The sequence below is a fragment of the Moschus berezovskii genome, chromosome 20 (genome assembly GCF_049115385.1).
Source record: "Moschus berezovskii isolate FMDL1 chromosome 20, NW_MosBer_1.0, whole genome shotgun sequence".
Lineage (NCBI taxonomy): Eukaryota > Metazoa > Chordata > Mammalia > Artiodactyla > Moschidae > Moschus > Moschus berezovskii.
Genome location: NC_142479.1, coordinates 54,849,501 through 54,876,096, shown reverse-complemented (window position 1 = coordinate 54,876,096; position 26,596 = coordinate 54,849,501). Strand labels below are relative to the sequence as shown.

The following is a 26,596-nucleotide window of genomic DNA, read 5'->3' as shown; positions in this document are numbered from 1 at the left end:
CCAAACCAGAGTTGTCGATCGCTGCCTACCTGTTCCTCAATCTTCTTTTCTTCACGCCTTAGCCCTGGAGTATTACTGACAGGAAAAAAAAAAAAAATCACCAGAACTTTCTGACTGAGCCTCAGATTCCCTGACTGACCTCACTGCTGTTCTATCAGTGCAGCCCAGTGATGCTTTCTCTTGTATTGATTCCCTGTCACATTCCTTAAGGTAACTTTTCAAAATTTTCCACACACATCAAGCCATTCCACTAGTTCCCGTCTCTTGCCTCTCTGCAGAATGCCCATCTCTTCTATTTTTATGAGATTGAAGCCATGCATGTGAACCTCTTAGTCTTTCCTCTCTGTCACCACACTCAATTCATCTCTCAGTTTCTTTCACTTTTACTCCTTTGCCCATTCCACACAGCTTGTGGGATCCCAGACCAGGGATAGAACCCGAGCTCAGCAGTGACAGTGCGGAGTCTTAAGGGCTGGACAGCCAGGGAACCCTCTCGACAAGGCCAACCCTTTGGAATCTGTTTGCCTCTCCTTCCCAGTTTCCTCCAGGGCTTCTCTGTGCATCATCTTCCCTTCTTTTCCCCTTTCTCCTGGCTCCTTTCCTCTAGTCTACATATGCTGAGGTCATCCCTACTTGAAAATTTGTAGTTTCCTTGACTCTACCACCCTCTCAATTTCCAGGCTGATCTCTAACATCTCCCCTACCAAAGTCCATCCTTCACTGTGTACAGTCCCTGGGCCACAGAAGTGCCCAATAAATATCTGTTGAATGACTAAATGAGTGAACCCTTCAATGGATAATGTTCTCTCAAAGGGCACCATCTCCTTTGCGTCCATTGGCTTTGCTTTATCCTTGTTCTGCTGATTCTGATCTTTCCCTTTTGTCTTCTTTAGTCCTCACTGTATACGTGTGCATGTTTTCTAAGGACGTCAGCTTTCTTTAGTACACCTTCTCTCTGGGAACTCTCATCTCGCTCATGGCTTCACGTGGCATTTCTCTGCAGGGGACTCCTAAACCTGTATTCCTAACTCCAACTTTTTTCTACTACCAGCAGCAACAAGACCACTCCCATTTCCAACTCCCTATGGTAATGTTCACTCACAGGGAGGCCTGGCATGCTGTGATTCATGGGGTTGCAAAGAGTTGGACACCACTGAGCGACTGAACTGAACTGAACTTAATGGTAATGTTACGTCTTGTTCCATTGTTATATTATACATCCTTTTCTTCAAGCCAGCTTCTCCTCTTAATGGCCCTTTAAATATGATTATTTCCATCATTGTCCTAGTAACTCAAATTCAAAGCCAGAGTCAGCTCTAACCTCTCCTCTTGTTCACCTTCATATTGAAATCCTATGGATTCCCTCTGCTATTTTGCCTTTTCCTACTTTTTAATTATTTTCTGTTTCTCCATTCAGCACTCCTTTCGTCCGTGCCCTTGTTTTCTCAAACCTGGATTATTGCAATAATTTTCTACTTCATCTCTTTTTCTACTGTCTCCCATAGGAGAATCCTCTCCATTTAAGGCCTAGTCAGATGCCAACCCCACAATCACCCTCCTGTGACCTCACCTCGACTGCACCTTAGCTAAATGTGACTCCTCCTTCCTTCACACTCAGATCACATTTTGGCTTGTATCCCTTGCATGATTCTCATCACACATTCCATTGTTTTTGTTTATGTGTACACTTGTCAGCTCCCTTGCCAGATGAAAGGCATCAAAGCAGAACCAAGCCTTATCTAACTTGTCTTCCCAACACAATAGGCTATTTACAGTGACTTACACGGACATGCTTTTGATGTATATTAGTAAAATGCATGAAGGCAAATATGGACCAAAAAGAGGACAGATACATCCTTGGAGAAGATAGATGCGTTATGGGATCGAGCCAAGATTCTCATGGTGAAATCTCAAAATGTCCTAGGGAATAAAGTGTGTCTCAGAGAATAAATAGATATATTCCAGGAAATATATAGATATATACCTGTGGAGTAGACAGGCACGTCCCAAGAAGTGGCTATGTACTCAGGCAGGCAGATATTTCAACAAGGAAGGAAGGAGAGTTCCTAAAGAGGTGCCAGGTGCCACAAGGAATAAACAGGTATCTTTTTAAAGAACAAAGCTACTGTCTAGATGTTTCTGATGACCTGTTAGGTTTGTCCCAGGGAGAACTGAAGATGAAGGTTCTGTGGTGAGACCTGGGCCTCACCATCCAAGGAACATACAGGAGTGTCTGTATACAGAAATGGTGGGTCGCTAGGTATGGCCCTTAACAGTGGGAAAGTGTCTTAGGGGAGCATAAGCACTGCTTAGGAAGCCAAAAGAAGCAGCCAATGAAGAACTAGTGGTTGCAATGGGGATAACAGGTCTTTGACCTCACAGTTCAGTTTTGAGCTTCTTCCAGGCCATGTCCATCTTCTGGTTGTTGGCTTTAGTGGACACCAGGGGGCAGTGTGTGGCCAGGCTATAGGCCACACCCATCCAGGGTCCAGGACAATGTAGGATGAGGGCCAAGGACCTGGAGGGCAAGTCCTGTGGTGAGTCTAGTAGAGGAAACCCTCATTGTCTTTGCCCTCAATCCGGAGGTCCTTAGGGATGGACTCCCGTTGGTTTCATCAGGGCTTCTATTACCAGGCCCTGGGAGTAAACTGAGGCATGAGGAAGGGGAAAATTCAGGGCTTCTGGATGGCACACCCTCCTTGCAGAAGTCACAGCAGAAAGTCCTCTCTCGTCCCACCCCCCTCATCTCCCAAGCTGCTGTCCAGACCGGAAGGGAGTCTCTTCCTGCAAGTTTCCTGAAGCTGGGTTTGGATAGGGGCAGGAAAGGCCTGGCCTTGGGAGGAAGGGATATAGGGGCGTGGCCTTCAGGTGGGGGAAGGAGTTCGGGAGGGACCAGTAAGTGAACAAAACAGTGGACCTATCTAGATTCTTCTAGCTCTGCTGCCCAGAGCTGAGGGCCTGTGGGAATGGCAGAGACTCTGGAAGAACACAGGCCCCCCCGGAATGGAGAGGGGAACAATGTACAAAAAAAAAAAGGTTTATTTTGAAGATTACAGAACTTGCACGATGACCCCACCCAGCTTTCATTTCCACCAATCTTAAGAGTGAGTCTCCAGTTGGGGTGGGAGCGAGAGAAGGAAGTAGGGAGGGGAGGGGAGAGACCAGGTGGTGGCAGAGGAAAGGAGTAAGATGGCTGCCAAATAGCTCATGCCACCCTAGGTCTGCGCTTCACTGTCTTTACTCCTCCACACCACGAGGGTGACAAGGAAGGGGATGAGGCAGATGGGGGCTATGATCATGGCCAGGAGCACATCCTCTGGGGGGTCTGAGAAGGTGGGTTGCACCAGGGAGCAGTTGGCAAAGTGGATGTGGTGAGTCTCAAAGATGATCGCTTCCGCCCAGGGATTCGGGAAGCCCAGGCCAAACTCTTCTGCACCCTTTTCCAAGCAGTCTCGAAGGAAGCTATAAGGCCTAGAGACAGGAAAGGACTAGAGTGAGGGAAGGGTTGGGTCCAGAAAGAGGACTGCCCCACACTCACCAGCAGGGAGCAAGCCCCAGGCCTGGCCCAAGCCGCCCTCCACCACTGCCCCTACCTGCTAATCAGGGCCCAATCACACCAGTCCTTCTTGATAGAGTCCATTTGAACCTCATAATCATGCCAGCATCGTAGGACATTTGTCCCATAGGTCTCCAACACCGTTTTCCCTGTGGGCAGAGATGCTGCACATTGACCATACCCTGCCCCACCCTCCAAGCCCTCTGGTCCAGGTACTTCCATTGTGGAACCGCTGTTCCTATCTTCAAATATAGGAACTACCCAGAGAACCTCAGAAAATTTCCCAAGCAAGATATTCCCAGCTGAGGAGAGAGTCCCAGCTCAGGAAAAGTTTAATGCCTTCCATGTACACTGGACTTTCCAGCCTGGCAAGAGTTTCCACATACACTTTTTCTGGAATATTCTAACCTATCTGTGAGGCGGGCCAGCTCACAGCTGGTTGGGGGCTTTGTGGGATGAGAGGTAGAAAGACAACAAGAAACCCTGAGAGAGAACAGAAGGGAGTTTAGGGGCACCAATTGGGTTTGGGGCTTGGCTTGTGGGAAAGGAACCCTCCCCACTCACCTCTCTCCTCCTTGTCCGGGGCCACCCTCCCACAGTCGCTGGCTACTCACCTTCTGACTTGGAGCCGTCTGGGGTAGGAAGAAGCTGAGCCAGGGACTCCTGGGGCTTCAGGACAGCTGTGGGCAGAAAAGGGACAGGGAGATGGGAGGATGGGGATGTGGAACCAGGAGGAAGCGGGGTGTGGGTTGGGGTCTGAGACTCTGGAAAGTCAGGGCTACTCTCAGAAGAGACAGAGCAGCAATCCAGGCCCCCACGCGGTGCCTCGGTGCCCGGAAGAGAGGGGGCCGCACCAATTCCTTCACACATTCAAAACCCCTCCTTCTTCGCCAGCTCCAGACCTCCCAAGAGCTTTCTGCAGGGGCCCCGGGCATCTCAGCTTTTCCCAGGTGGGAAGCAGCTCGCGCTGCGCCCTCGCTGCGGTGAGGCCGGGGACCGTCCAGGGGGCAGCGCGGTCCGCACCCGCACGCCGGGGCCCGTTCCGAGACGTCCAGTCCCTCTCCCCTCCAGGGCCTCCAGCGCCTCCCGCCCGGGCCTCGGGGCGCTGCTCTTACCGCCCAGCAGGAGGAGGAGGCGGAGCGCAGCCGGTCGCCCGGCACGGGTGGCGGGGAGCCACGGGCCACCGACAGCGCTCTCCGCCCGGAGCGAGGCCATCGCACGGCGAGCAGGCGAGGAGGAGCGGCGGCGCTGAGCCGGGCCCGGGCGGGGGCGCCTATATCCCGGTCCCAAGCCGCAGGAAGCCGCGCCGCTTCCTCGCGGGGGCTGGGACGGCTGCGGCCACGTGGGGGGCGGGGGCGACGCCCGGGGCCGGCGGGCTGGAGGGGGAGTCGCTGCCCCACCCGGCCCTGGCGCCCGCCGCTCCCTCCGCCCGGCCGGCGTTGGCCCACCCCTTCTGCTCGCTCACCCCGCGGGGCTGGACAGCTCCCCTCGTAACCCCAGAACCGGGATCCATTTCCTGGGCTCGGCCGCGTGGCGCCCAGGACTCGTCAGGTCTCCGAGCATCTGCTCCCCGAACTCTAGTGGCCCCTTTTCTTTCTCGGTGAGGTGGGGGTGTGTGGGGAGATAGTGAAAAGAGGGAGGGGGCTGGGAGCTCAGAGGGCTTCTCAACGCTGCAGACTCTAAGGCTGGGGATTGCGGCTGCCCTGAGCCATGGGGGAAGGGGCGCCTGGAGCTGGGCTCAGAGTTCCCTTTCCCTGGGAACACCCACTGATGTCAGTCTGCCTGCCAAAACCCTAGGAGGAGGAGATGAGGAGGAAAGGGAGTCAGCCCTGGGAATCCCCTGGGGAGAAGGCCTGAGGATGGGGTACAGGGAAACCAAAGTCCAAATACCCTCCCTTCGAGGCACCCCCGGGGCCTAGACCCCCCAAACCAGATTGAGCACAGGGGCAAAAGTATGACTGCTCCATCCCCAAGAAGGTGGCCACAACTCCTCAGGACCAAGGTTGTGAGAAGGGAAGCGTTTAGAACCTATGATGGGTGACTTCATCGTGAGGTGTGTACAAACTTAACTGCTCAGAGGAAAGAGCCCGGGACTGGAGCTCAGAGGCTCTGAGTTCTAATCCTGTCTTCCCACTTTCCAGTTACATAGCCTGCAATGTCTTCAGTTACCTTCGTGGATTCTCTGATTATTCCCATGTAAAAGAGGAGTGCTGCCCTGATCTGCAGTGAGAGTGATGCTTGTGAAAGGGCATTGCCCTCACTCAGCAGAGTCTAGTTTCCTTTCCTCCTTTCCTAAGGATTTGCCTGAAGTCACGCAGCTGAGAAACAGCAAGGCTGAGTCTGGGGCCCCAGCGGCCCTGACTGCTGCCACACCACAGCTGACTGTGTGTCCTGAGCCAGAACTTCATCATTCTGAGGATCCCAGAAGCTGATTTGTTCATGACGTTCAACTCCAGACACAGCTGTCAGCACCAAACTTTCCCAAATTACTCCCAGACACTGACCCTTGGACTCAGCTGCTGCTGTGTCCTGGTTTACAGGATTCCTGCCCACCACAAATTATCTTTCATGATCTCACTTCAGATCTTCATCTCAGGGTCTTAGGCTCTTAAATCATGGCCACTGATAACCTGTTCGTCTTCCATCATTAGGATCAAGAGGTTGCTTTAGCAAGGAATCCAGAGGAAGAAGGGAACTGGCATGAACCCCAAAGCCTTCCTAGTGAGGATTGTCTTCTGCAACGTACAGGAAAGAGCCAGGCAGCCTTGAAGTCACTGTAGGCTAGAACCAAATTCCACCCCTTTCCCTCCCACCTGTGATTGCACTTTCTCAGAAGGAAGCATGGCCAAGAGGGAGATTTCTAGGTAATAAGATGGGAGGAGGAAGCCAGGAGGGACAGAAAGCAAAATCAGCCATTGCCATTGGCCAGAAGCACCTGAGTCTGCTGTTGGTTAGAATTGGGGTTGGGATTAAAGTGAAAGTTGACAAAAACACATATTGGACTTTAAATAAAGCAATATGAAAGAATGAATAAAAACAAAGATTGATTAGGTTTCTGAAGGCAGATATTGTGTCTGTCTTGCTGTGTAACCTTAGATAAGTCATTTCACATCTTTGGAGCTCAATATTTTCATATATAAAATGGCCTGGGACTTCCCTGGTGGTTCAGTGGTTAAGACTCCGCACCTTCAATGTAGGGGGTGAGAGTTCAGTCTCTGGTTGGGGAACTAAGATCCCACATGCTGTGCAGTGCAGCCAAAAATAATAATAATGGCTGTAGTAGCAAAAGGAAAATATAAGTGACATGGTAGAAAGTGGAGTTTTAGCCCTAGAGTTGGGTCTAAACTAGCATCAAGATGTGGAGACCTCCAAAGGAGAGTTTGTTGTAATCTTTCCTGGACTTGGGAGTCCAAACCTCCTGTTGGAGAATCTGGAAATTTGCTCTCCTGATTTTCCTCTTCTCACTCTTCCTAGTTAGTTGGGTGTTTGACTGTTTTCACTGACCTCTGGGGACATCGCGGTAACTGGGGGTCTGCTATGCAGGTCCTTTGAGACTGAACGGGGACTAGAAACCTCATCTTTTCCAAGTTGTTATAGGAAATGATCTGTAGCAAGGGCCAGAGAAGGGCTTCATTAGGGACAGAGGCTGGTTCTTTCATGGGAAGTCCCATTTTCCACCCCTGGGTGGGGGTCTTACCTTTCCTTTCTATTTCTGCTTTAAAACTACATCTTTTTGCTATAAAGACATATTTTTTAATTGCAAGTAATGCGCAAGTATACAGTAAGTCCCCTACATATAAACAAGTTCGGTTATGGGAGTACATTCTCAAGTTCAGTTTGTTTTTAAGTGCAACAAACAGAACTAGCCTAGGTACCCAATTAACAGAATTAGCCGTATAGTACTGTACTGTAATAGGCTTATAATACTTTCACATAAATAATACATAAAAACAAACAAAAAGAACATTTTAAATCTTTCAATACAGTACCTTATAAAGTACAGTACAGCAGCTGGCATACAGAGGCTGGCGTTGAGTGAACAGGCAAGAAGAGTTACTGACTAGAGGAGGAAGAGGGGGTGGGTGATGGTAGAGCTGAAGGCTCATCAGCAATTGGAGATGGAGGGCAAGCTGCAGCTTCATTTATGCATGACACTGATGGAATGCACATTTACATCTTTGAAAGCTCACAACTAGAAGGTTCATATGTAGGGGGCTTAACTGTATACTCATTGCAAAATATTTAAAAACAGAAAACATTATCCTCCCATTCCTTTCTCACCTCCCCCACATATTTTGGACTTAAAAAAAGGAAAATTAGAATTAATATCCTTGTTGTTCAGTGATTTTTTTTTTAAGATAGTAATATGTCTTGGGTTATCTTTGATACTGTATATAAATATGCCTCTTTCTTTTTAATTGCCATATAGTATTGTCTTCAGTCTTTTTCTCTTATGTCCAGTGGAATCTAGGCTTTGAGTTCCCTATACAATCCCTTATTCCTCTGTCCTTACCCCACTCCCACCCCCCAGTGCCTGAGAAGAGAAAGATCTGGTTCTGATCCGACAGGACATTGACCTGAGATTTCTGGCTTCAACCTATATTGACTTCTAGACAGGGATCTCGGAGAAGGCAATGGCAAGCCACTCCAGTCCTATTGCCTAGAAAATCCCATGGATGGAGGAGCCTGGTGGGCTGCAGTCCGTGGGGTTGCTAAGGGTCGGACGCAACTGAGCGACTTCACTTTCACTTTTCACTTTCACACATTGGAGAAGGAAATGGCAACCCACTCCAGTGTTCTTGCCTGGAGAATCCCAGGGACGGGGGAGCCTGGTGGGCTTCCGTCTATGGGGTCACACAGAGTCGGACACGACTGAAGTGACTTAGCAGCAGTAGCAGCAGGCAGGGATCTCACTGCCATGTACATTTCTCTTCTTATTACCTGCCAATGGCCATCTTGCCTTGGGAGAGGGGGGTGTGATTTGCTCCTAAGAAGGAATGCCTTTTCTAATCCTCAGCCTTCCCCCTACACTCACAGGCAAATCCAGAACAACATGAGAGAGTCAAAAGCACAGGCAGTCTCCTACACAGTAAAATTACAGCCAGAGCATCCAGGAATTACCATCTCTACCGAGAAGAGACAATCACACATGCTGGCGTCTTCCCCAGCTGCCTGCAAAATAACAGAGCACAGGAAAAGGTGTGGGGGAGAGTCAGGGTCAGGGAAGCCCAAAGTTCCATTTGGGAAGGACTGATCTTTCCAAGCTGGAGAGAGGAGTGCACTTCTTCAGAGTGCAGGGAGGTAGCAGGGAAACTCAGAAGAGCTACAGCCTGGGAGCCAGCTGGCTAAGGGAGGGAAGACAAGGGAGTAGGGACACAACTATTCCATCTCTCCCCAGCCTCCTCATTTCCAGGATACTGGCATGAGAAGCAGGACCGCCTCTCGTAGGGAAGAACGGTTATCAGAAAAAAATGTTGACTCTCTTATCATATATGTAAGTTATGAGGGAAAAGCAGGGAAAACGATCAAGCCATATTCCTCATCAACTGCTGGGGACTTAAAAATAGTTACATTTATTGAACAATTCTTCTGTGCTACAGAGTTTGTTCCCTGACACTTATGCTGAGTGATTTGCAAGCATTTCTTAAAAATTCCCCACCACAACATCAGAATTATCTTGTCCATGGATGAAATGGAGAAAACATGAGTGATTTGCCCAAGGTCTCAGAGGAAGTAATTGACAAAGCCAGGGTTTGAAATCAGGACTACTTGATGCTACTACTTCATGCTTAAAAAAAAAAAAAAAATTATTTGGCTGTGCCGGGTCTTGAATGCAGCATGTAAGATCTTTAAGTGTTGCATGCAAACTCTTAGATGTGGCATGTGGGATCTAGTTCTCTAACCAGGGATTGAACCTGGGATCCTGCATTGGGAGCACAGGGTCTTAGCCATTGGACCACCAGGAAAGTCCCCTTTACTGAATCTTGAGTGGAAGAGAGAAGGATAGAGAGTTTCTTCCACGATCAGATGGGTCCCTCTAAAAATAAGAAGATCCTGCTTTACTCAACTCCGTATACACAATGTCCTCCCTGCTTCCCTCCCTGACCCAGGCTGGACCATGACATCACATGGTGGAGGCTGTTTTTCTGACAAGAACCCGGGCCAGATTTACAAGAATGACATTCAGACAGCATGACTGAAGAGGACCATGGCCAAAAGACCACAGCACACACCCAGCAGTGCTGAGAACACTGCCGGTCCCTCGGCACCTGGGGCTGACTCATGCTTGTGTGAGGACCCAATGCCAGATGCCAGGATTGCTTTTACCCTTCTTCCATTTCTTACAACTGTCCTCTGAAACCACCCCTGGGAACCCTTCTACCCCTTCCCACCCTGAAGTCTAGGTGTTGTATAACATGGGGATACCGCGAGGGAGTCAAGCGGTATGCTCAGTGCTTCATACAAATTGTTTCACTTAAAAACTCCCAGCTCATAAACTTCCCTGGTGGTCCAGTGGGTAAGGTTCTGCACTTCCACTGCAGAGGGCAAGGGTTCTTCCAGGTCAGCAAACTAAGATCCCACACTCCTCTCAGCACACCCAAAACAAACAAACAAAACCCCTCACGACTGTATGTATGTAGGTACGATAGCAACCCACTTTACAAAGGAGGAAACTGAGGCTAAGAAAGGAAGTCAACCTGCTATCTGATCTGGTAGACAAAAGGAAATAGTAAGGAATGAGGAAGACTGGCTGGAAGAGCAAACAGGGCTCCTCATGGCACAGGGGGCCTTCCCCACTCAGTATGACCCCTGCCCTGACTTTGTTTACTTCACCTGCAGATATTATCATTTCACATCCTTTCTCCCCAGACTTTAACACATAGATGGATATTGGGGGGGGGGGAAATCCATGACACTAGGACAAAAGTAATTTTCCAGATCATAACAAGGATCCAACATAAGTTAAGCAAATATGACACTAATAGAGCATGTATATTTAACACATGTTGTGTGTGTAATGTAAGCTTGACATGCTTAGTCATTTAGTTGTGTCTGACTGTTTGAGAACCCATGGACCATAGCCCGCTAGACTCCTCTGTCCATGGGATTCTCCAGGCAAGAATACTGGAGTGGGTATCCATTCCCTCGTCGAGGGTACCTTCCTGACCCAGGGATCGAACCCAGGTCTGCAGGCAGATTCTTTACTGTCTGAGCCACCAGGGAAGCCTAAGTGATACTATAAAAGACAGTATTTTCATCATCTTTAAAATGGAGATAATAGTAATATCTATAAGTTATGAGCTAAAGAACTTAGAGGAGTGCTTGGCTCACAGTCAACATTTATTATTATTTTTTTCTTGCCTAAGTGATTAAGAGTACACATTTTGGAGTCAAGCAGACTTGAATTTGAATCCCAGTACCATCACTCTTAGCTGTTTGTGACCTTGTACAAGTTACTTAATCCCTTTGAACTTGCTTGGTTTCTTATATACAAAAATGGGGTTACTAATGTGTATCTCACTGAGCAGTAGAAATGATGCATGTTAAAGCATTTAGCCCAATGCCTGGCACTAGTTAGCATGTGATAAATGGTAGTTACTATACTAATGTGTACCACATACAGTTATGGAACTGTATTTCCAAGATATTCTGAGATCTTTTCCATTTCATAATTTCAGTGTTGTTTTTTTTTTTTCACTATACAACACTTTATTGAAAAGAATACAGACTTTAGAGTCAGAGAGTCCCAGCCTGGGTTTGAATTCCAAGCCCTCCTACTTAGCAGTCATGTGGTTATGGCGAGTGTTGTCAATCTCCCTGAGCCTCAGTTTTCTTCTCTGTAAAATGGGGATGACAAGACCTACCCACTCCCCAGGCATCATGCAAGGATTGTACAAGATAAGGTAGGTTCACATCCAATACAATGGTGAAGTGAAGTCGCTCAGTCGTGTCTGACTCTTTGCAACCCCATGGACTGTAGCCAACCAGGCTCCTCCATCCATGGGATTTTCCAGGCAAGAATACTGGGTTGGGTTGCCATTTCCTTCTCCAGGGGCTCTTCCCAACCCAGGGATCAAACCCGGGTCTCCCGCATTGTAGGTAGACACTTTACCGTCTGAGTCACCAGCTAATGAATTTATGTGAATGCTAAAGGCAATGTTGGAGAAGACTCTTGAGAGTCCCTTGGACTGCAAGGAGATCCAACCAGTCCATTCTAAAGGAGATGAATCCTGGGTGTTCATTGGAAGGACTGATGCTAAAGCTGAAACTCCAATACTTTGGCCACCTCATGCGACAAGTTGACTCACTGGAAAAGAGTCTGATGCTAGGAGGGATTGGGGGTGGGAGGAGACCGGGACGACAGAGAATGAGATGGCTGGATGGCATCACCGACTTGATGGACATGAGTTTGCGTGAACTCCGGGAGTTGGTGATGGACAGGGAGGCCTGGCGTGCTGTGATTCATGGGGTCGCAAAGAGTCGGACACAACCAAGCGACTGAACTGAACTGAACTGACTGAAAGGCAATGTATTAAATATATAAATAAATGTGATTCATTGTTTCTTTCCCTAAGGTGTCATGGATGGGATCTGTAGATGGGATCTGCTGTACTTTCTTCAAAAAAGTCTCCATAGCCTTGTACTCCATCCTAGCTGCAGTGGGGTTCAAAGGACTATAGTATCAGCAGTATAGGGTCCTGCTGATAAGTCAGGGAAGAAAGAAGGGGAAGTCATAGAACCAAGGGGAACTCTCCTTTCCTGTCTGGCTAGGATTTGTTTGTCTTGCACACAGGCTGTGCCCTGCTGATACGGGGACCTGTCCAGTGTCCAACTTTGGTTGGCATCTCCAGCACAGAGGAAGTAAGGAGCCACTTGTTGATTAGGAACTGTTTTCCCCTGAACTTGCAGAGGAGAGTCCCAAACACATTTCTCTTTCTGGCGCCACTGGTGAAAGGAGAAAACCATGGAGACAATCCAGACCTGTGATTCAGAGCTAGAAGACCTTAGAGACAAGAGGAGGGAGAATGGAGGGGTTTCAAGCATAGGTTTGGAGTCAGAATGATGAGGCCCAAATCCTGGCCTCACCATTTACCAGCTGGCTGATCTTGGACAGGTTCCACAATCTCTGTAAGCCCTGGTTTCTTCGGTTGTAAAATGAGCATAAGAGTATTGCTGACTTCCTATGGAATGAGATGACCCATTATAAAAAAACTTAGTACAATGTCAGGCACACACTGAATGGTCAGTGTTTGAAGGCTGTGATCATTTTCTGTTTCTGCAGTTATATAGTCAAGGACCCTGATAGCCAGGAAGGAAGCACAGCTCATTAGCTGTCCACCCGACTAGGGCCACTTCCCAGGCAGGGCTGTGCCAAAGGCGTGTCCCGTGGGATCAAGGCCCTGCATTAACTGTGCTGAGAGAGTGAGAGCGGGCAGCAGCACCACCCTAGCCGTGGGCTTGGAGCTTTCAGAGTATGTGCAAAGCAAGGCCTGAATCCCACCCAAGTAATCCCCCAAAGTAATTCCCCTTCCTGCTAAAATTATTTACCTTGTAATTAACAAAAGCTAAGGAGGCCCTTTTCTAATATTTTGGCTTGGAGGTTCAGAATTTAACCTTTTTAAGAGCCACGGACAAGGGTTTATTGTGGGCCTGTTCTTACTTGCTGAACTGAATGCATTATTATGATCCTGAAGCAACTAGGGGTCAGGGGCTAAGTACCTGAGGCGGAAAGCTGGGTTTTTGAGATCAGAGGACAAAATGTCCGAGAGTGGAGAAGCTTCAAAACTTGAGCTATGTTTCCAGGCTCAGTGATGTCCAGACCTCAACTTGCTTTGGAGTCGCCTTCGCCTCTGACTCTCAGTGTTCAGGGAGGGATCTGGCAATTCAGCTGGCCCCACCAAGGCCTGGGCAGCAGCCCCAGTTTCTGGTGACCTTCGTGCAGGCTCTGGGGTTGTGCTGTGCTTTGTTTGCCTGTTTGTTTCTCCACAGCAGGGTGGCCTTCCCCTGCTTCTGGGTGGGAAATGGGGGAGGAGAGAGGATGGTCTGCTCCCATCTCCACAGCTGTGTTTACACTTCCCTTGTCAGGGACTGTCTGGGGCTCAGCCTTTCTTCACTCCTATGTCCCCTTTGAGAAACACTACTTGATAGCCCCGTGGGCTTTACAAGGGAGGGGCTGAATGAGCAGAGGGGTCACCGTCCAAAGGGGGCTGGAAGGAAGGAGGAAAGGAGAAAAGTTGGAAGAGAGAAAGGAATAGTGCAGAATTCTGTTTGAATTCTGGGAAGCATCGACTCCCTCCCTTTCTAACAGTGGCCTGGAGACCAGCAGGGGATAAAAGTACACTTAGAGCCTGCCTGCCTCGGAAGGAACAGAACATGTGACAGAAATGTCGTTTCTAACCACTGAGTGGAACAAAATCTTTCTTGGGGATGGGGATACTGAGGGCACAGAGAAGAACAGTCTTCCCTGAGGCATCTTTGGGGCCAGTGGTCAGAGATACAGCATGTTAAAGCCAAGAAGATCATGCTAAAATACATGCAAATTGAAAAGGATTTAAGAAAATGGTCAAGTAAATAATGCTCTTCTTCTCCAGGGAGCAAGTTGAGCTGGTATTAATCAGTGTGCTAGTGTGGCTGGACTCTCAGCCAAGCCTGGGAGAAGGGCTGCCAAGGCAAATCAGGACTCAGGTTTCAGAAATTAAACACATAATTTTATTTTTCCGCAATAGAGAACTTTCGGAAAAAGAACCAACCCCATTAGGCTACTCAGCACACTTTGTCCAGTTTCTTTCAGCCCCAGAGGCCTGCGATTTAAGAGCAAGATGAGAAACTGGAAGCCAGGAGTGACACAGTTATTCCTATTAACTGCCTGGGGGTGGGGCTGGGAAGAGTGGGGCAGGGGTGATGGTACTGTTTTTCAAAGGTCCAGTAGCTGACTACTTGCCAACAGTTTTTCTACGAATTTATAGGACAAAGACCTGAAGTGTTGGAAAAGAAAAAGAGGAAGAGCTAGCCAAACAAAAAATTGGCTTATAGTATCTCATGGACCATGGTCAGCTAAGAAAGAGCCTGGTCTCAGGACAAACTCTCTCCCTTCAGAGAGAGAGAGAGGAACCAACTGGCAGACAAATTTTCCCCAAGAACCCCACAATTATTGATGATGTGGAAAGTTGTTTTTATAATCCTCTAGTGAACAAGGATTATTAAACCCTGGGTTTAGTCCTATGCCAAATGTTGTGATGGATAGGAAAGAGGTAGACAGCCTGGTAGTGAGTGTAAAGTGGTAATGGTGTTGAAGCTGGGGGAGATCTTGGGGATGGGAGGGTTAATGAGGAGGTGGAGTTTGAGACGGATTATACACTCTGGTCTATAACTTTGACATAAATCCCTTCACCTTCCTTCCTTTCCACATCAAAATATTTTTGTAAATATATTGTCTTTGTTACGCAGACCAAAGACATTTGTTCTCCTCTTGTCACTTGGCATACTTCATGCTTCCCTAAAACAACGTGGGTCACTACCATGGTGGTAGTTACCAACAAAGTTGATGGTTCCCAGATTGCTCTGCAGTCTCAGTCCTGACGTTCAGATCTTCCGAACATCTTCCCTTAGGTAACTTACTTTCTTTTTTTTTTCTGACCTGCCACCTGCCCACTTCCCCCGCTCCTGCCTTTTTTTAAACTGTATTCTTTATTTCAACAAGTATTTATGTAGTGTAACACAGGGGTCCCCAACCTCCAGGTCACGTACTGGTACCTCTTGTCAGATCAGTGGCAGCATTAGGTTAGAAATAAAGAGCACAATAAATGTAATAGGCTTAAATCATCCTGAAACCGTCCCCTCCCGCATCCGTGAAAAAAACAGGCTTTCACAAAAATGGTCCCTGGTGCCAAAAGGCTTGGGGACCACTGGTGCCATGGTTCTTAAACTTGTTAAACAGTGGAATCACTTGGGATGCTCTTAGACTTCTTGAAGCCCAAGCCAAATCCCCAGACCAATGAATCAGGCTCTCTGTAGGCGGGAGGAGGACATCAGTAGTTATTAAAGCTGCCCAGGTGACTTCAATCTGAACCAAGCTTGAGAACCACTGATCTAAAAAAGGCATTTGGAATGGAAAGGAACATCATGGCAAACTGCCAAGTGTGAAGGAATATTTACTTTGATTTGGTGGTGAATTGGATGTAGGCAAGAGAAAAAAAGAAAAATTTCTGATATAAGGAAAAAAATACTAAATCTGAAATCCAGAGACCTGATAGGGTAATTTTTCATCAAGACAATCTTTTAACTCCTTTATGCCAGAATAGCTTTGTGTGGGAAACTAAAATCCTCCCTACCTACTTCACAGAGTTGCTATAATTTGGAAAAAAAAATCATTATCGGCTTTTAAATTATGTATGTAACAGGAATTCCTTGGTGGTCCAGTGGTTAGGAATCCACACTTCCACAGCAGGGGTCATGGGTTAACCGATCCCTGGTGGGGAGAACTAAGATCCCAAATCCCACAGTTGCATTACACAGCTAAAAGAAGAAAAAGTATGTGGAGACAAATTTAAGGTGATGTTAATTTGTATTTTAAGTTTTAACTTTATATTTTGAAATAATTTCAGATTTACAAAAGAGTTACAAGTGGTAGAGAGTTTCCTGTATGCCCTTGAGCCAACTTCCTCAATTGTTGACGAAGTGTGATTGCCCAAACCAGGAATTCAGATCGACAAAATACTATTAACTAATCTACAGATCTTATTCTAATTTCATCAATTATCCCACTGGTGTGCCTTTTTTGGACCAACATCCAATCCAGGATCACACATTACATTTACTTGTCATGTCTCCTCGGTCTCCTCCAATCTGGACAGTTCCTCACCGTTTCTTTGTCTTTTTCTTGGCCCTGCACCCTCGACCCCCTCCAGGTGAAGCACAGAGTCCACCACTGGACCACCAGGGAAGTCCCAATCTTGATATTTTTGAAGATACTAGCCAGTTATTGTGCAGATTTACCCCTTATTTTGGATTTGTCTGATGCTTCCTCCTGATTAATTCAGCTTACGCATTTTTTCAAGACTACTCTGGAATTGATCTTGTGTCATTGAATCATATTGAGAGGTACTTAGTAAAAATATTATCTCAGCACTAGTGATATTAACTTTGATCATTTGGTTAAGGTGATGTCTGCTAGATTTCTCTCCTGTAAAGTTACTTTTTTTCCTTGTGTAACTTATAGGTATCTTGTGAGAGGATACTTTGACTCAAGGCAACTGATTTGAATCTAAGTGATTGGGAAAACTATTGACAGAAATAGAGAAGCCCGGTGTAAATAGAGCAAGAATAACTTACAGCCCTAGACAGGTGTTTGGGGATATTTGTAAATCAAATATCTGTCAAAGATCTTTATGAAGGGGTTGCAACTTGGTGTCAAATGCTGAAGTGAGAAGTGGCATGTCACCAGTGTGTGGGGATGATGCAACGCTGGTTGGGTCTTTAAGAGGATAATACTGGCTTCAGGAAGTTTCTCAAGAGCCCTTCCTGTCCCCTGACAGCACCGCCTTGGAAATCTTCGGGCTCGGGTTGCACCACCTCCGACTCCTGAGTTTGGGGTACTGGCGCCAAACCACAGACCTGCGAAGAAGGAAGCCCAGGGAACCTGACCAGCGGGGCGCGGGCGGCACAGTGCGCACGCGCGCGGAGGAGGCGCGGGGCGGGGCCGCGGCGCGGGGGCGGGGATGCGGCGCGCAGGCGTGCTAGCGGTGGGTCCCTGCGGCTCGGGATGGAGGGTGAGTGAGTAAACAAGCCCCGGCCCGCCGGTGGGGCCGGGCCTCCGCACCTCGCCACCGGGGAGCCTGAGGGAGGAGCGTCGAAGGGGTCAGAGGACTAGGGGGAAGCGGAGGGACACACCAACTGCCTGCCTGGGCTTAATGGGGCGCCCACTCCCCGTTCCGAGGGCTGGGGGATAGAGGACAGCTGGCCCAGCGAGCCACAGGCGAGGACCGCGTCTGCGGCGGGGAGGGCGGCGTGTCCGGGAGGAGGAGCGGCGGGGGCGGGCCCGGGAACGCGAAATCCCGTTGGAGGGCGGGGTGGGCCAGGTGGGCGGGACCCCCGCGCCGGGAGGGCGAGGTGGGCGGTGGCACCTGCGGGGGCCCACAGCGAGGTGGACTGCTGGGCACTTGAGGAGGACCAGACGCGGGGGGTCAGCTTTCGATGACTTTGGGGGCTGTTGAGGAAGCGGTGGCAGTAAAAACGGGGTGAGGCGAGTGGGGCTTCTAAGGGGCAGAATGGAAAGGGTCGCTCGTTCTCGGGGTCCAGGCGGTGCCGCGTGCCTCCGGGTTCTCACGCTCGGTGCCCCTCTCGCCTCCCCCAAGTCCTGGCCCTGAGTAAGAGGCTTCCCTCCAAAATTTGGTCTCGCGCCAATCCCTGCCCACCCCCGAATTCTCTTGGGGATCAAATAATGTAAGGGAAAGAGCCTTGAAGCAAAGGCAAGGTGGTGTATTTGGGACGTGCCTGTTAGGAAATGTGGGGCAAACTTATTTCGGTAAAAAGTTACTACTGAGAAATTGTTTCGGAGGCGGGGAGGGGAAAGGATGTGGAAGAGTGTTCGTGCCGCCGGTGGAAATATTGATAGTGGGCTTTTCATCGGTGGAATACGGGATTATAGCTGGAGTCGCCTGGGTATCGCGATAGTCCAGAGCTAGAGGGATGAGCATGGGGGCTAAGAGCCGAGGTAGCCGTGGGTGCGTGTGAAGATGGCCACGAATGTGAGAGCCTCTTCCGCCTTTGCTGCCATGATGCCTGTGAAGAGAAAAAGCCGCCATCGGGTTCTTTTAAGTTTAAGAAACTTAAAGGAAATTTCCAGCGTTAGAAGGTGCTAACTTTATCAGAGGTTTCTGTGAGAGCTTGTCTATTTTAAGCCTTGGAATCCCCAGAGCTGGAATGTGTGGCATTGATAAAAGAAGATTACTTAATTGAATAGAAGAAAGTGTGTATGAGGAGATAAAGTACTTTAAACACACACGTGCGTGGACCCATTTATAATAGAGACAAAGATCATCTATAAAGATGTAATAATACTATTATTGTCATGCTGAGTGTGTGTATCACAGACAGCGGGAATTAATTTCTCCCAAGGGAGAGATGTTGGCTTGTTTTATTCACTGAAGCACTTTGAATGCTAAAACAGTGCCAGGCACACAGTAGGTGAGCAATACATCTTTTTAAAAATTAGTTATCTGTTTATTTCTGGCTGCATCGCATCTTAGCTGCAGCACTCTTTCATTGCCTCCACTCCTGCCAGCATGTGGGATCTTAGTTCCCTTACCAGGGATGAAACCTGCGCCCCCTTCCCTGGAAGATGAATTCCTAACCACGGGACCTCCAGGGAAGTTCCCTCAATACATGTTTGTGGAATAAAGAAATAGTGGGAAGATCCCTGGAACTGGAAGTTGGGAGATCTGGATCCAGTTAGTGGAAGAACTGACAGAGTACTCATAGCCCAGTCATGGAACTGGATGCCAAGGTAGTTTTAAAACTTCCTGAAGTGGAAGTGCTGTTACTTTAGTTCTCTTTGAAACAGGACTAGAAGAAGGAGCCTAGGGTTAAAAATGAAATTTTATGCCCAAGAAGACTTTTGTGAGGAAGGAAAAGGGTAGGAAATGTAGTTAAGACTTGTTTCTCTTATACTTGCCTTTGAATTAGCATGCCTTTAAAAAGCTATTTAAAATATTATATTTAGCTTTTTTATTCTTGAGATCTGACATCTGGCCTTCTTAGTTCTCTGGGTAACAGTTCCCACCCTTGGCTTGTGCCTTATGTGAAAATGGTAACAATTTATTTCACTAAGTTTCTCTTTTTCATGTGTATACTCAAGTTTAAAAGCTTTTTAAACAATGTATACATTGTTGGACTCGCCTGGTGGTCCAGTGGCTAAGACTGCACTCCCAGTGCTAGGGCCGTTTGATCCCTGGTCAGGGAACTAGATTCCACCTGCTGTAACTAAAGATCCTGTATGCTGCAGCTAAGACCTGGCAGAGCCAAGTAAATATATATATATATATTTTTAAGTTTATGCTTTGTTAATTAGCTACTTGCCAAAAAAGATTTGAGGCAAGTGTTTTAGCCACTTTGGCCATCTGATGAGAAGAGTTGACTCACTGGAAAAGACCCTGATGCTGGGAAAGATTGAAGGCAGGAGGAGAAGGGGACGACAGAGGACGAGATGGTTGGATGGTGTTGCTGACTCAGTGGACATGAGTGAGCAAGCTCCGGGAGTTGGTGATGGGCAGGGAACCCTGGCGTGCTGCAGTTCATGGGGTCGCAAAGAATTGGACATGACTGAGTGAACTGAACTGAAAAACACTTTACATTTCTACATCAGACAGTTAAACTGCAGAGAAAAAAAAACAACAACAACAAGGCAGAGGGTCTGAATAGGTATTTTTCCAAAAAAGACATACTGATCACCAACAGGCACATGAAAAGCTACATCATCACTAATCAACAGGGAAATGCAAATGAAAACCACAATAAGATATCACTTCACACCTGTTGAAATGGCTGTTATTAAAAAAGATGAGATAACAAATGCTGGTGAGGATGTGAAGAAAAGGGAAGCTTGCTGCACTGTTGGTGGGAATGTGAATTGGTACAGCCACTATGGAAAACAGTGGAGATTCCTTAAAAAATTTAAAAAACTGCCATATAATCCATCAAGTCCACTTCTGGGTATTTAGCTGAAGAAAATGAAAACAGTAATTAAAAAGATATATGCACCCCAGTATTCAAAGCAGCATTATTTACAATAGCCAAGGTATAGAAACAACCTAAGTGCCCATCAACAGATGAATATAAAAATGTGACACACAAAAAATTTTGCAACTTAACAACATGGATAGAGCTGGAGGATATTATGCTTCTTGAAATAAGTCGGACAGTAAAAGATGAATACTGTATGTTTTCTTTTATATGTGGAATCTAAAAGATAAAGGAACAAATTTGAAAATATGTAGAGAAGGGTGAAGAGAATTAGATCAGGATTGAGGGAGAGGGTTTTAAGAGGAAAAATTGCTTTTAGAGAATACCTCCATTCCAGAAAATGCCTAGTTTTGCTTGTTTTTAATTTGACCAAACTGTGTATTGAGCTCTTACCCAACATCTTTAGTCCCTCTTATCATTTGGGATTTCATCACTCCAAACCTTGAAGTCAGGAGTTCCTTAATGAGGTAGAGTTTAGTGCCTCTGGTGTGTTTGTTATGTTCTCAGACATACTCGCCCTAATATTTTGATTCAGAATGGAATAACTGAAAAGTCTTGTTTTATTAATGATAATGAGCAGTCTACACACATTTTTTTTTCCTAGCCAATCTTCAAGGCTTACGGGATTTTAGTTCCCTGACTAGGGATCGAACCCAGGTTCTCAGCAGTGAGAACATGGAGTCCTGACCCCTGGCCTGCCAGGGAATTCCCATTAGACAGAAAACATTAAGCCTTGTGCTCTGTAATTCAGAACCAGTCATGGTAGGGCTGTAGCCTGTTAGGAGTTTCCTTTAACTCGTCTGAATCAGTGGTGTACATTCTAAGAGCCAGCGTTTTCTTTGGGTCTCATAAAAGCTAATTATGCTTTGATTTTTGATTTTTTGATTTCACTATTGTCTCAAATGCACACAACCTGATTCTCTTAATAAAGCAACACTATAAAATGTTAATGCTATAATTTTATTTTAAATTAAGAATTTAGGGTCACAACTTTTTGTTAGTAATATTTTTTTCTGTATGTATAGTGCCCAGAGGTTCAGTAAGTTTTCATAAAACTACATAGTTAGGGCTTCCCTGGTGGTTCAAGATTATCTGCCTGCCAATCCAGGGGACACGGGTTCAGTCCCTGCTCTAGGAAGATCCCACATTCTGCATGGCAACTAAGCCTGTGCACACAACTACTGAGCCAGCACTCTAGAGCCAGTACTCTGCAAGAGAAGCCACCACAATAAGAAGCCCGAGCACCACAGCTAGAGAGTAGACCCTGCTCTCCACAACTGGAGAAAGCCCACATGACCCTGAAGACCCAGCACAGCCAAAAACAAATAAGTCTTTTTTAAAACTGCACTAAAAAAAAGTTCATAGTCATATAACCATCACCACAACCAAGGTATTTTTATCACCTCAAAAATGTCCCTTATGCTTCTTTCCATTTAATTCCTTTCTAGAATCATTCTAGTCATATAAGTGGAATCATAAAGTATAAAATTTTTGTGTCTGATTTCTTTCACATAACATAAGGCTTTTGCAATATGTCGGAACTGTTTGCAATATATGTGCGTATATAGGAACTGTTCGTTCCTTTTTATTGCAGAGTAGTATTCCATTGTACATACCCTGCACTTTGTATACATTCACTAATCCATAGATATTTGTATTGTTTCCACTTGTGCTATTATGAATAAAGGTGCTTTGCACATTTGTGTACAGGTCTTTATGGGGACACATATTTTCATTTCTCTCCAATAAATAATTAGAAATTGTAGGCTAGGTTGTGTAGTAAGTACACATTAACTTTTTTAAAAAGGGGACTTCCCTGGCAGTCCAGTGGTTTAAGACTCCATGCTTCCAATGCAAGGAGCACGGGTTCAACCCCTGGTCAGGGAACTAAGATCCCACATGTGCTGTGACAAGGCCAAAAAAACAAACAAACAAAAAAAAGGAAATGGGCTTCGCTGGTGGCTCAGTGGTAAAGAAAACGCCTGCCAATGCAGGAGACATGGGTTTGATTCCTGATCTGAAAAGAAGCTACACGCCAAGGAGCAACTAAGCCTGTGCACCACAACTGTTGAACCTGTGCTCTAGAGCTGGGGAGCTGCAACTAGTGTAGCCCAAGTGCCCTAGAGCCTGTGCTCTGCAATAGAAGTCACTGCAATGAGAAGCCTGAATGCTGCATCTAGAGGAGCCCCGGATCAGTGCAACTGGAGAAAAGTCCACACAGCAATGAAGACCTAGCTCAGCCAAATAAATAATTTTTAAAAAAGGAAAAACAACAACTGGCAAACTTCTCCAAAGTGGTTGTACCATATTGCATTTGCACCAGCAATATATGAGGATCCCAGCTGCTCCACATCTTCACCACTGGTATTATAAATCTTTTTAATACTAGCCATTTTGTGGTTGTATAATAGTTATGTCATTGTGGTTTAATTTGCATTTCCCTGATGCCTAATGATTGTTGTTTAGTTGCACAGTCGTGTCCAACTCTTTGTGGACCCCATGGACTGGGGTATGTAGCCTGCCAGGCTCCTCTGTCCACAGGATTTCCCAGGCAAGAATACTGGAGTGAGTTGTCATTTCCTTCTCCGGGGTATCTTCCTGACCAAGGGATTGAACCTGAGTCTCCTGCATTGGCAAGTGGATTCTTTAGTGCCTGAGCCACCAGGGAAGCCCAGTGGCTAATGACAGCATCTTTCTGGGGCTTATTTGTCATTTCTATATCTTTTTTGGTGGAGTATCTGTTCAAATTTTTTGCGCACTTTTTATTTGGTGTCTATCTTATTATCAAATTGTAGGCGTTATTCATATAAAGACTTATTTTTAAACTTCTTGACCATGATAGCATATGTTTTGGAGTTTATTTTTAGTGTATAGGTGAACATAATGAAAAGCTCTTAGCTTAGTACTTAACTGGAATGTGAATAGTGTTTTGCATATGTAAGTAATTAAATAACAGATACAGTAAAATTTAAAGTATTTTTTGCGTGGCATTTCTTTTGCCTAAGATGAATAAACCCATTTCTCCTAATCTGTTCTAGTGAATGCTGAGTTTTTTGTTTGCTTGCTTTTTTTTTTAATTTTTGAAGTGATAGTTGTTACTGTTTGAGTGCTATGAGAACCCATCTTATGGCTGTGTTTCAGGTGTTTATTTTAATCATACCTATCTGTTCCAAACAGTATGTCTCATCTTCCTCATATACTTTGTGGGGACTAACTGCCAAATAAACTTTTGGAGATACTGAAAACCCATTAAAAAGCCAAGCAAAGTAAATATTGGCTCATGGTCACATGAGATTCAAATGTCATTTTAATTGTAAAAGAAGGAAGGGTGGCTTATTTTATGTTATGATTGGATAAAACCCAATGTATGTTTGTGTATATGTGTGTACCTCTCTGGCCAAATAAAGCACTTGAGTAAAATTAGAAATAGTGCCATTGGTTATTAGACTATTCTGGTGTGCTTACTATCATCTCTTTTGACAGACTATAGGGGATCATGTTTCAGCTGTAATTCCTTTTTTGTGTGTATAGAATTTAATTAATTTATTTATTTTTGGCTGTGCTGTGTCTTCATTGTTGCCTGGGCTGCTCTCTAGCTCTGATACACAGGCTTCTCCTTTCGTTTCTCTTGTTGTGGATCACAGGCTCTATAGTGAGCATGGACTCAGTAGTTGGAGCTCCCAGGCTCTAGAGCACAGACAGGCTCAATAGTTGTGACCCTTGGGCTTAGCTGCTCTTCGGCATTTGGGATCTTCCCAGATCAGGGATCATATCTGTGTCTCCTGCATTGGTAGGCAGAATCTTTGCCACTGAACCACCAGGGAAGCCCTGTAACTTCCTTTTTTTATTTTCTCAATAGAAATATTGATGTTGTCCTGTGGCTGTCTCCTCTAAGAAATCTACACACACATATATACTAGCAGCTGTGGATTCTTTTCCATTACTTGGCCTCCATCTTTACCTCATTTTTGTCTGCTTATGTTGTTGTTGTTTTTTTTAATCCAGCTGTGAGGCTTTTGGGATCTTAGTTCTGAGACCAGAATTGAACCCCAGACCCTTGGCAGTCAAAATGCAGGGTTTTAACCACTGGACTGCAAGGGAACTCCTAGTCTCCAGTTTTAAATGGATGAACAACCTGGCTTAAGTTTACTGTTTCAAAAAGGGCAATGAGTTCCAAAAGCAATGGGAGAGGGACTGTAGTTCAGAATAAATTTGGGGGTCATTTCGGTCTTGAAAAGGGTAACCTAAGGTTTCTTAGGGAGGCAGTTTTATCCTAGATTTGAACTATTTTTTCATTTCCTGGAGCAAATTATTATTAAGCTTGTTCAGGGCAGAAATTAGATGGGCAGCTACTTAATGCTACATGTGAGCGGGGTATATGTTATTAAATAGTTTTTTAATTCTAAGAAAGAGTCCCTCTTTTGGCCCCCATTTCATAGAGGAATGAAACATACTTTAAAGATGTACTCTCGGCCTTAGCGCCATCTTTTGAGAAACCTCTGCGCCATGAGAGAGAAGTGGAGGAAGAAGTGAATGTGCAGGCTGAAGCGCAAAAGAAGAAAGATGAGGCAGAGGTCCAAGTAAACTTGTACACCCATGGAAGCCACAGAAGCAGAAACAAGGGAAGCCAGAGGCCAGGGACACTGGTACAAATTGGGGACTGCATGCCTACTATCTAGAACTTCTCAATGGATCTGGAACATCTATGGTCATTCTGATCACCTTGACCACCTTTGAGAGACCTACCTTGCTTGTATCAAAGCCGTCCCTTTTGGTCGTTTGCCCTAGACCTGTGATAACTATGGACTAGTTCTCTTCTCAGTTGTGGCTGAATGTAACGTGTACAATAAAGCATCTCTTTTGCTGTCTTAGCTAAAGAAAAAAAAAAGATGTAAGAGAAAGAGAGATGCTGTAATTTATAGGAAATAAATTCAGAATTGCTTAAGTTTCTTTTTTTTTTAATAACACAACACCTTAGCTTCTGGGATTCCAGTTCTTAGATTATGGTATTGTTTTATTCCCTTTCCCCAGAGAGATAATATTTAACTCACAGAGAATTGCTTTTAAGAGCTTGAATCAGTTGATTACAAGTGATTGACAGTGAACACAGTGAGTCTGTTTCTTTGCTATTCTTTCTTTTTTTTTTAATTATTTATTTTTATTTTTGGCTGTACTGGGTGTTCATTGCTGTGCAAAGGCTTTCTCTAGCTGTTGTGCATGGGCTTCTTATTGTAGTGACTTCTCTTGTTTTGGGGTACAGGTTCAGAAGTTGTGGCACTGGGCTTAGTTGCCACACATCATGTGGAATATTCTGGGCCAGGGATTGAACCCATGTTCCCTGCATTGGCAGGCAGGTTCTTAACCACTGGACCACCAGGGAAGTCCTGTCTTTCCTTGATGTATCCTCTGAGTTTAATATAGCATTACACCCATCCATTTGGTTCTTCAAATGAAACATTCCCATATAGTCCTCTTAAAGTCCAGTTGAATGAGGTATTATAGTCATGATCTGATCAATGGCATATGTGTGACCTTGGGTTGAATTTTGCTGTTTTCTTGTCTGTGCTATTATTTCTTATGGGTGAAAACAGGTAATTTTCACATGCTTCTAAACTTTAGTTTCTGTTTCAAATTTTGGCTCTTCATAGCTCCTTCTAGGGGCTTCCCTGGTAGTTCAGCTGGTGAAGAATATGCCTGCAATGCAGAAGACCCCGGTTCGATTCCTGGGTCGGCAAGATCTTCTGAAGAAGAATAGGCTACCACTCCAGTATTCTTGGGCTTCCCTCATAGCTCAGCTGGTAAAGAATCCGCCTGCATTGTGGGAGACCTGGGTTCAATCCCTGGGTTGGGAAGATCCCCTGGAGAAGGGAACGACTACCCACTCCAGTATTCTAATATTCTGGCCTGGAGGATTCCATGGACTGTGTAGTCATGGGGTTGCAAAGAGGTGGACACGACTGAGCAACTTTCATTTATAACTCCTTGTAAAGTTTTAAGAAATTTAGTATGTTAGGTGAAATAATAGAATTAGTTCTCCAGGAAACCTAAGTAGCTGATATAGAATAAAAATCTTGTAGATTTTATTGAATTTTTCCATGTCCTTAGTATTTGTAACTGATGGGCCTGGTGGCTGAGCCTAGAAATTGGTGCAAAAAAGCAGAAAAGTGCACTAGGTAATTGTGAGAATATATTTGTATGCATGCCTGGAAAGATAGAATGTAATAAAATAAAATAAAGCTCCCTTCTCAAATGGCATCAAGTATTATTAGGATCTGATTTATATGCAAATACTGTGGTAGC

The 26,596-nt window shown here is 45.9% G+C and overlaps 2 protein-coding genes across 7 annotated transcripts in view; one reads left to right on the top strand and one right to left on the bottom strand.

The window, feature by feature from the left end:
• Positions 1 to 3,019: 3,019 nt before the first annotated feature.
• Positions 3,020 to 4,950, bottom strand: RAMP2 (receptor activity modifying protein 2). The gene is made up of 4 exons (XM_055397478.2): positions 4,672 to 4,950; positions 4,171 to 4,236; positions 3,594 to 3,705; positions 3,020 to 3,471 (listed from the first exon to the last, which is right to left on the bottom strand). Exons 1-4 carry the CDS (start codon positions 4,769 to 4,771, stop codon positions 3,216 to 3,218), a joined length of 534 nt encoding a protein of 177 aa, XP_055253453.1. The 5' UTR covers positions 4,772 to 4,950; the 3' UTR covers positions 3,020 to 3,215.
• A 12,232-nt stretch (positions 4,951 to 17,182) lies between these two features.
• The window catches only part of EZH1 (enhancer of zeste 1 polycomb repressive complex 2 subunit), a 32,239-nt gene continuing 22,825 nt past the window's right edge, over positions 17,183 to 26,596 (top strand). Inside the window, exons 1-2 of one of the 6 annotated variants that reach the window (XM_088829125.1) lie at positions 17,183 to 17,325; positions 25,945 to 26,094. The gene's annotated coding sequence lies outside the window, so the exon portion shown is untranslated. Of the gene's footprint in view, positions 17,326 to 17,686; positions 17,794 to 17,826; positions 22,661 to 22,702; positions 26,095 to 26,596 lie in introns of those variants that run through there. The other 5 variants (XM_088829126.1, XM_088829127.1, XM_088829128.1 and 2 more) reach the window with 5 other exon arrangements.